The sequence below is a fragment of the Corvus brachyrhynchos genome, unplaced genomic scaffold, assembly GCF_000691975.1.
Source record: "Corvus brachyrhynchos isolate BGI_N302 unplaced genomic scaffold, ASM69197v1 scaffold69, whole genome shotgun sequence".
Lineage (NCBI taxonomy): Eukaryota > Metazoa > Chordata > Aves > Passeriformes > Corvidae > Corvus > Corvus brachyrhynchos.
This window is the reverse complement of record NW_008240228.1, coordinates 6200733-6210383: the sequence shown is the minus strand read 5'-3', so window position 1 is coordinate 6210383 and position 9651 is coordinate 6200733. Positions and strand designations below refer to the sequence as shown.

General features: G+C 41.6%; 1 protein-coding gene across 23 annotated transcripts in view; it reads right to left on the bottom strand.

Moving 5' to 3' along the window:
* CCDC88A (coiled-coil domain containing 88A) overlaps positions 1-9651 on the bottom strand; it is a 66090-nt gene that overhangs the window by 18175 nt on the left and 38264 nt on the right. For 19 of the 23 annotated variants that reach the window (XM_017745267.1, XM_017745268.1, XM_017745272.1 and 16 more), the window contains 9 exons: positions 7073-7214; positions 6313-6489; positions 5644-5805; positions 3065-3342; positions 2734-2877; positions 2016-2202; positions 1518-1663; positions 751-843; positions 336-550 (listed from right to left, as the gene is read on the bottom strand). In XM_017745267.1, coding sequence (XP_017600756.1) covers positions 336-550; positions 751-843; positions 1518-1663; positions 2016-2202; positions 2734-2877; positions 3065-3342; positions 5644-5805; positions 6313-6489; positions 7073-7214 — 1544 coding nt within the window. The remainder of the gene's footprint in view (positions 1-335; positions 551-750; positions 844-1517; positions 1664-2015; positions 2203-2733; positions 2878-3064; positions 3343-5643; positions 5806-6312; positions 6490-7072; positions 7215-9651) is intronic. The other 4 variants (XM_017745269.1, XM_017745271.1, XM_017745277.1 and 1 more) reach the window with 1 other exon arrangement.

The window sequence follows — 9651 nt, the reverse complement described above, 5'->3', positions numbered from 1 at the left end:
TGCTGGGACAAGAGGGAGAAACAAAAAGGGTCCTAGAGATGACATCTGACATTCTATCCCAAATCCTGCTCATCTGACCCAGTACCAGTGCCTGCTTCATCTTACCCAGGCACTGTGAGTGTACTTCAACATTTACATGGTGAAACAGAAATGCTCAAAACTAGTTCTGCCCAAACACTTCAGGGAGTTTGCAACAAGTTCTGTCCTTAATAAATTAATCCAGGCTTCATTCCTACAGACTTAAAAACGATCTTTACAAATCCTCCAGAATACGCAGTCTTTTCCAACATTTAGCCAAGGTTTATTCACGGAATGAAGTGGTTTGCAGTACTCACTACTACTCTTTTTGGTGCCCAGGGTCTGCCCGTCCTCCAGGGAGTTGGAGCCCACGGAGGAGCTGTCCTGGCTGTCCTGGTGGGGCAGCTGCAGGAAGCCCTCGCTGGACTCGGAGCGCGTGGGCGTCAGCGTCACTGACTTGAGGCGCTCGCGGTTCCCGTCCTTCTTGGACTTGATCAGCTTCCTCATCTTCAGGGTGATCCAGTTGCCCCTTCTGTCACCAATAACACAGCACATTCACTGCATTTATAACACACTGTTAGGCCTGCAGATTCTCCTAATTTTTATGCAAGACACAGACTTGATTCTGATCCCATGAATGTCACAGAATCTCGATGTTCAGTGGGAACAGAACAGAACACGTCTGTCATGCTTTAGAGCTGTGCTTGATTTTTACATCATGTTCATCAGTACCTTCGTGGTGGAGATGGCTCATAAAATTTATACTGATCCATTATCTTCTCCTCCAGTTTCTCCTTCTGGCGCCTCAATTCATTTAGTTTGTCACTGCAAACAGAAATTAATGATAATTTATGCCTCAAAAACGTATACACAATGCGTGGGCAGCACGTTCCTCTGGGAATCTGTTATCTGAAAATTGTCACCTTTTGTGAGGAATTCTTACACAGCACGTGTTTCTTATTGAAAAAACAAGAGATACAGCAAACAATCAATCAGCCTTAGGCTTAACTTCATGATATAAAATTGAAAAAAATTCCATTTGCCTTTATTACATATTTCTCCTTTTAAAATAAAGTGCTCTATCATTTAGACAAGCACATTTTCTCTTCCCTTCTCTCGAGTCCACTAAAGAAATTGATTACAAATCTACAAATTAATCTTCAATTGATGTAGATTCATGTATGAATGTATGAACCTACAAATACAGTGATTACAAATCTAAACTTTGCCAGTAGTAGAATGAGGAATAAATATCGTTTTTATTCCTTATTTGCATCATCAATAATGAACACAGTTGTACTGATCCTTTACAACTACAAATATAATGTTGATACTGAATTATCTGCTTTACATTTGTTACTGGAATTCTTATTTTAAAAAGAAACATTTCAGAAGCAGCACACGTGTTAGATTCTATATATAACAGCTTTGTTTAAAAATACGAGTATTGGGGTCCTAATTGCCCTCATCACAGTGATTCCATTGTTCTCACAACTCACATGTATTGCCTTTGCTCCACATGGAAGAGATCCTTGCTTTCCATGTTTTGCTCCAGTAGTGTTCTGTTCTGCAGCATTAAAGTTTGGATTTGATCCAGCAGGTGTCTGTTCTCCTCCTCCAGGTTTCCTTTAAGCTGGCTGAGCAGCTGTTAAAACAGGTTAAATTGCCCATGCACTTATATGTGAGTGTATTTTACATACAGATAATGAGATTATCAAGAAAATTTAGGTCTACAGAGGGATTCAGAGAGTCAAATCAAACCCAAAATTAAATCACGAATCAATTGATAAAAGCCTCTTTGATGCTTTAAATAATTTAAACCGGTTTCCCTAATATGAGCCTGAAATTTTGTATTGCCTGTAGAGCAGGCAAATTAATTAGCCTCTGGATCCACTTCATTATCTGTAAACTGATTCTCCAGCTCTTCATATGATTTTATAAACCTATAAATACAGTGATATAAATATTCCTATGATCCATCCAGAATCCCCACATACCTCACACTGATTATTTAGTTTTGTTGATGTAATATCCAGTTGCTGGTACTGTTCTTTGAGTTTGGAAAACTCGGCTTCCAACCGTGTTTGTTCCAGTTTGGAATTGTTCAATAATGTTTTCAGATTCTTGTGGTCAGTCTGGAGTACTTCATTTTCCCTCAGGAGCTGACTGTACGTGTGAGTGAGCCTGGGATGCAAAGACAGCATCAGAGAGTGCTGGAAATGAGTTTGTTACCCACACTCCCTCTGAAACAGGACATTTCCAACTACTCCATGAAATACATATACAAATTCCTTACTATCACATACTGTAAGTTATCCCAGCCTCATTTTCCTTTGAGAAGGAAACTGGCCTTTGAGCCAAGCACTGTTCTCTGTATATTTAAATACAAAGGAGTATCTCTACATCATAACTAGTTTTAAGATGCCACTTTTCAGAACAAAAGAATCTTACAAAACAGCCAGGATTTCTTGACAACACAAAATAGGAATGGCCCAAACTTTGGCAATCATGGAGGCTACAAATACCCATTCCCTATTTGTCCCTCCTGGGCCCTGCCATGTCCTTTTGTCCCACATGTCCCCTCAGGATATAATGATTATTTTTGTGGGATCACGGGTATTTGGAATAGCAGCATTAGATGTTAAGAAATGTGAAGGAACACAGCACTTGGTCAGGCTGCGCTGGCAGGTGCTCAGGTGCCAGAGTTCTCTTTACCTTTCATTTTCATCCCGAAGCTTTTTATATTCTGCTGCCACAGTTTCATGTTTCTCACTTTGCTGCAGCATTTTGTCCTGCTCTGTCTTGAGAACTTTCTCCAGTTCTTCCAGCTGCACCTTCTGTTTCAGCAGTTGATTGTACCTGCAGAGGAAGACAGTACTTACACTCCTTTTTGTGGAATGACAAAAAAAAAAAGGGAATTTTGATGAAATGGCCTCTGTCAAAGTTTTAAATCTTAGTGATTAAGTGATGCTGATTTTATTCATTCTGTCATTTCATTAGACAGCAGCTTTTGCTGAAGGGCAGACTCACTTCCCTGAGTATTTACCTATCCTCCAAGTCCTTGTGCTCCACCTCCAGGTTTTTGTGAGCAGACTTGAGGCTGCCGTGCTTGGCGATGAGGGACTCGTACTCGGCTGCCTGGCGCTCGTGCAGCTGCTCCAGGCGCTCGTGGTCCTTGAGCAGGGCCTCGTAGAGCCCCTTGAGGTCCTCGCGCTCCTTCAGCACGCACTCGTTCTCGTTCTCCAGGGCCGACTGCTGGATCAGCAGCTGCGCGTTCTGGTTCATCAGCGAGGTGCTCTGGGAATTCAGCGTGGAATTCTCAACCTGCAGCCAGGAACATTGCACAGCCCGGGTTATTTTATCTCCCATTTGAAGATTTCTTGGGTTGAACCCTTCACGACCTTCTGGTTGTTCCATTGACAACTTTTTCTTACATCCCAGGAGACAGCTCCAATTCAAAACGTTCCACGAGAGTTTTTTAGCAGAAAGCATTGAAGCGTGTGATTAAATTGACAGGGATGGATCAAACCATTATTTACCTTTCAACATCTGTTAAAGTGTTATCTTGCTGACAGGGCCACTTTCCTCTAGCATCAAGATACCTTGGAGAAATGGATCCCCAGTGATGCTAATAAAAGCAAAATCTGTGACATGACTAAAATAAAAGGAACTTTCACACTGGCATGGAGATCTCTATTTTTAAAAATTCTGTGCTGTCACCATAAAATCTTCATGGTATCCACACATTCCTTTACAATGAGAGTTCCAACAGGAGCATCCATTTAACACAGAGAGGGAGATATATAATAGCACCTGGAAGGAACTACGCATGTTCTGTTCTGTGCTCTTCGTGGAACAGCACCAGTTCTCCAACAACTATCTCAGAACAGTATTAATGTGTATTAGTACACCAAAGCCTTCACCATTAGACAATTTTAAAAAGCCCCAAACAACCAAGAACTTCACTTTTTGTGCCTCTGGAGAGATTACCAAATTGAATCCTTGGATATCCTTAAGAATTGGTGCTTGTCACCTGACCTGTACCAGTCTCCTTCTCTTTCCTGTTCAAGAGATGAAAACCACAAACTACAGAGGCTTCTAATACCCTCGGGATATCTATTAAGGAAAGAAAATTCCATCTCTCACTCCAGTTCCTGCTGTTACCAGGGAACAAATCCCTTCCTGCTGGAACTGCAGCGCTCTTTGTTACACATGAGAAAGCTGAACCTTTCACTGGAAATGAAGTCATGTCTGATGGCATGGGTGTGCTGGGAAACTTCCCAGGCTGAATCCTGAGTTTGGTTAGGTCAGAATTCCCAGTTACCCTTTCAGACATCCTTTCCTCTGGCTGCTCCTTATGGCTATCAGGAGGAAGAGAAGAATTAGTTGCCCAGGAACAGTTTTGGCACAGTCTAGGTAGAGCAGCTTAGTCTGCGCTTCAGATTTAGCCAACAGTTCATCGCTCTTGATTTTCCTGAACATATTTCAACTTCCACTTGGATTTACAGCTCATGGAGAACTGTCTTGCCAGAGAGGAAAGGCCTGTGCTGCTGGGCATTAGGCAAAAAAGGAACTACAGAGATATTCCTCTGTTTTTTAATGAATGGAATTACAAGAGTACTCAGAGAGCTCTGAATCCCAGCAATCCACTCTCATCTGGTTAAACAGGCTATTTCCAGGTCATATCCACTGGTTTTTAACAACCAGAGGAGGCACAGGGTGTGCACCAATGTCCCGTTTTATCAGGAGTGCTGTGCACTACTGACATTTCAGCTTGGCAGCAGAAAGTGCATCCGTGGAACAACAATGTTCTGCTTTTCAGGAAGAGCCAGGAGGAGACTCCAGGCATCCACCAAATGCATTACTTGTTTCATTTAAACAGTCCTTGACACTCGGATTTCCATCAACCCTCCATCCTTTCTGACACTCTTTACTATTTCTGCTGCATTGTGGGGTTTTTATTCCCCCTTGAAGGAGTTTTGATTCTTGGAACTCCAAAAAGCATTAAATCCATTGACAAGAATATTTCGTTTTTAAAGAAAAAGATACATATTTAATAACCCTGTAAAATATAAGGACAACACCCGAATTTTGGCCAGAAGAGCTGCAAGACACTCTGCCTCTCAATTATCTAAATTCATGTCTTCACATATTTATGTAGCTTTCCACTTCCTTTTGTTTTTTTAAAATCTTCTGTATTTAAGTATCTTGATTTTCCTTTTAGGTATGGCTTTACTTTTCTTTTTAGATATTTATAAAAAATAGATAAAATTTACTAGAATATGGCTGCACACACTACTTCCCTGACCTAATTTACATGTATAAATACAGTAAAAGACCCAAGTAATCTTGGAATGCTGGATAAGAGAATCTACTCTAAGTATAAAATCAAGATTTTACACTGGACAAAGGATTTAAACCAATTTCTAAAAATGTAATTTTCCATCAGCAAACAAACCATTACTTGATTGCTGAGTGCAGATTATTTTCACATCACCTTCTTTCCCATGTCTCTCCAGGAAGCAAAATGGGATTTTAAAGCCAACGATGAAGATGTATTTTAAGTTTTCCTTTGGAAAAAAACCCTTTAATTTTATTTTTGAAAGCAAACTAAGGAAGCATTACCTGCAGCTTGGCATTCTGAGTTTGCAGAGTTGTGTTTTGCTCCTGCAGGGACACAGTCTGTCTCTGCAGGGCCAGGATCTGGGCCTGCAGATTGTTGTTCTGTGTCTCGAGCTGCTTGAGCTGCGTTTTCAGCGCCTGCTTCTCTGCCTGCAGCGTTGCGTTCTGGGGGGTTTAAAACCACACAAAACCTCAGTTCACAGTTGCTCCAGGAACTCCAAGATAAAACAGAAGTGTTTTCCAGACCATACAAAGCAGCAGGACTGTGCAGAGATTTACAGGGTGGGATAAAACTGCAGAACAAAGTAACAACCTTTGGGGGGATTTATCACTGGAAAAACAGGTAATGGATATGGCACCTATGGAGAAACAGGAGAGAAACCTCCAGGACTCATGTAAACAGGGATTACAGAACAGGGATTTGAGAGAGAGCTGTGGATTCAAAAGGGCAAATTCATGTTTTCACATTTCCTTTTTAAATGCCTGTCAAGTGCTTTATGGCATCCCACAGAGCAGAATCCAGCTGCTACATGCACAGTATTTAATTCAGATTCTGCCTGGGATGGAAACGAGGTGATAAATTAAAGTGTCTCAACAGCACCCTCATTTGCATTACTGGAACAGCTCACCACAAATAATTACCACCAGAATAATATTTAAAATATATCTTACATTCCTTTCCACCTCGATTAATCTATCTTTAACTTTCAATAATTCTCTAGTAGTCTCCTGATTTTCCTTCTCCCACTTATTGACAGACTGATTTTCTTCTCCGCTTCTTGGAGGAGAATTCTGAACCATCCTTTCCTCTTCTTGTCTTTGCTTGAGAGCTTCATAGTTCTTCTTCACCTGGAATTATTTAGGACAACTTAAGTTAGGTTTAGAATTTTCCATTTTGTATGTCATAATTTACTAATTAATCACCTGACCATGCCCCTTCTCAAAGAACAGAAGTGCTGTTACTGAATTTGTAAACCTGTTTTTCGTACATATTTGGAGAGATGAGGTACAAATTATTTATGGACATGGACAGTTTAACCCCAACAAACAGGAGACCTCTATTTTCTATTTTATTTCAGTGCTTTCAACTGTATCCCCCAACTGTTATACTAAAATTCTAAAGCAAGGTGATTTATTTCCTTTTTTAACCAATCTACTCAGGCTGTTCAAGGTAGGCCAGAAAACCTAACTGGAAATGACATCCCAAATCAAATCGACTCCAGGTGATTTATCCAGCTGATGTTTTCATGGCCAGTGAATAAACTCAACAACTGAGCGATGTCAACACAGTCTTAAAAGCATTCACACCTTTGTCCTGCTTTCTGGCACCTGAACGATGGCCATTTTTGGCTGTCTTACCCAAAAAGTGTAGAAGTAACAACAGCTCATATAGGAGTCATTTAACCTTACAGAAAAATGTCCTTTTCCTTACTGTTTTCAGTTCCTGACGCAGCTGCTGGTTTAGATTTGTTGATTCTTCCAGACGAGCCTCCAAAGCAGCAATTTTTTCTTCTTTTATTTCCAGAGACTTCTTGAGCGTGGACTCTAATTTGGACTCCAAAAGCTTGTACCTACTGGCGAACAACAAAAAAAGAGTCAGTATTTCAAATAACTATTCGAGGTATTTAAATTCTAAAATGCTCTAGAACAGTCTCATAGCTACATTCAAAAATCCCTGAGTGCTGTAGACAAAAGTACGAAGACACCTCAGCATCCCCAGCAAGTCCTATGTCAAAAATAACCAGAAGATGTTGTCAAAACCATTTTTGACTCCTTCGTTCTTCTAAAACATGTCAGACACAGAAATCGGCCCGTTCAGGCACACCAGGGGGCTGCTGAGCTTCTCTGCATCATTAGTGAGTGGTGCCTGCACTCCTCCTTCTGGCTCCACTCCAGCGAATCCAGCGGGGACCTGAACTCAATTAGAATGTGAAGTGTTTGGAGAGCAAGATTTTCATCAGTTCCCATTTCCTGCCAGCTCCAAAGGGGAGGACAGGGAAGGAGATGGAGCACAGGACTGTGCAGGTGCACACTCGTTTGGTGCATCAATGTGTAAATTGCTCACTCAGCCCAGCTGCTGATATTTTAAGACTGCTGCCACCCTTGATGTGCAAAGCTTCCATTTTTAACCATATTCACAATATTGCAGGGCACCTAAAACCCCCCAAAATGTCAATTTGAGAGAGAAGTGGTCAGATTAAACTGTATTGATTTAGCACTGCACATCCTTTATGGGAAATACTGAAACCAAAATCATGAATCACTCCTAAGCAGTTCAGTCCCTGTGTGTGGCTCAGAATCTGGAGAACACCTCACTCCGCCCCACAGCTGGACAAAATAAACCAAACCACTGATATCCCCCTTTCTAATCCTGGCTGCTGAAGGATCCATCAGTTTAGTGAAGGGAATAAACTGCAGGAGACTCCTGAATGGACAGTGGCATCAGATCCAGTCAGGAACTGGAGCAGAAGATCAACGGGAAGAGAATTAATAAGCAGAAAGCTGTCCAGTAGCATCATGCAGCAGGATGAGAATCTGAGATTCTAAGATATGACAACTAATTCCCAAAGATTTACAGAAGAGTAGGCAACTTATGACTAGCAGAATATACAGTATTTCACCTTCTTGAGCTGAAGTACAGACTTGGCTACAACTAATTCCTGCTACTGAAAAGCTACACAATTCTATAGAAAACAAAGGAGGGAAAAGAATAATAGCAGAGATCCAATATCCACTTTCATTTTGAACAATGAAAGATGGTACAAATTTTGTAACATAACTGCAAGCTGGGTTACTTTGGATTGAGAGTCAAAATCCATAAATCTGTTTGTCCAAGGACAGCAGGCAAGAGAAAATGGAAAACACTTCAAAGTTAACTCATAAAACGTGGCCAGTTTAGACCTCAATAAAAACACTCTGAAGTGCTACCAAGATCATTCACTAAAAACCACAAGCAGCTCTTTCCAGCCAGGAGGAGGAAAGTGGTACATTTTTAATTTCCATCATCAAAATGACAGAGACAGATGAAAGAAGTAATTTTGCCCACACTGAGGAGTAATTTTGCCTATAATGAAAACGCCCTCTTTACAGGCCTGGTTAAAGAACTGCTACTGCCTCACCTATGCATTGTTATGTAAGGAAAGCAATCCAGGTGTCTTTGGGATGAATGAAGAAGCTGAGAACAATGGAAAAGCAGGATACTGGCACAGCAAAATTTCAAACCAACCCAAGTTTTCACATGGAAAATAACTACTGCCCTTTCATGGTCCTCCAGCTCTACACGGAGCTTGGGAAGTAGCTCAAGCCAGCAGCAGAGCCCAACCACTTCTAACCTAGAACTTGATTAAATGTTGCTCCATTTGGGCTTCATCTAAGCTTAAGCTTCACCTTGGATCAAGGACTGGTAGTTTTTTGCTGGGTATATTCACCTAAGGACATATCAAATGCTTATCAAGTGCTGTATGGGACACAGAAGTGCTTAAATCAGAAGAAATCCAACCAGTCCAGGTTCTGAGGACTTCGCCTGAACTCATCTGGGAGCTGAGAAATGCAGGTGAAAGCCACCAGCAGAAACCAAGAGCAGGTAACACATTCACCCACAGGACTCTGGCAGCACCCCATGACAGAGCACTGGCAGCAAGAAAGGGGAACTGGATTCAAACCCCAAGTGTTACTTGGTTTCCTTTGGACACACAAAGCCCCAAATCAATCTCCATACTCATGACAGATCATGACAGCAGAACAGCACCGGGAAGTAAAGCTTGGCTAGAAGCCCACACCAGTCTGCTTTGCTCCTGCCACCAATTTTCCCTAAATCCCTGCAGGATAAGACAGAGGAGGAAAATACAGCAGAGGAAACAGATGTCAGGGCAGCAGCTGCTTTCCAATGGCAGGTGTGGAGGAATGATGGAGCCACCACCAAGTTCTGGAGACACTGGAGCACTGGATACTTCCCAGACAGGGAAAGTGGGAATGCAGCTTCCTTTAGGAAGGAAGAACTAGAAGGAAATG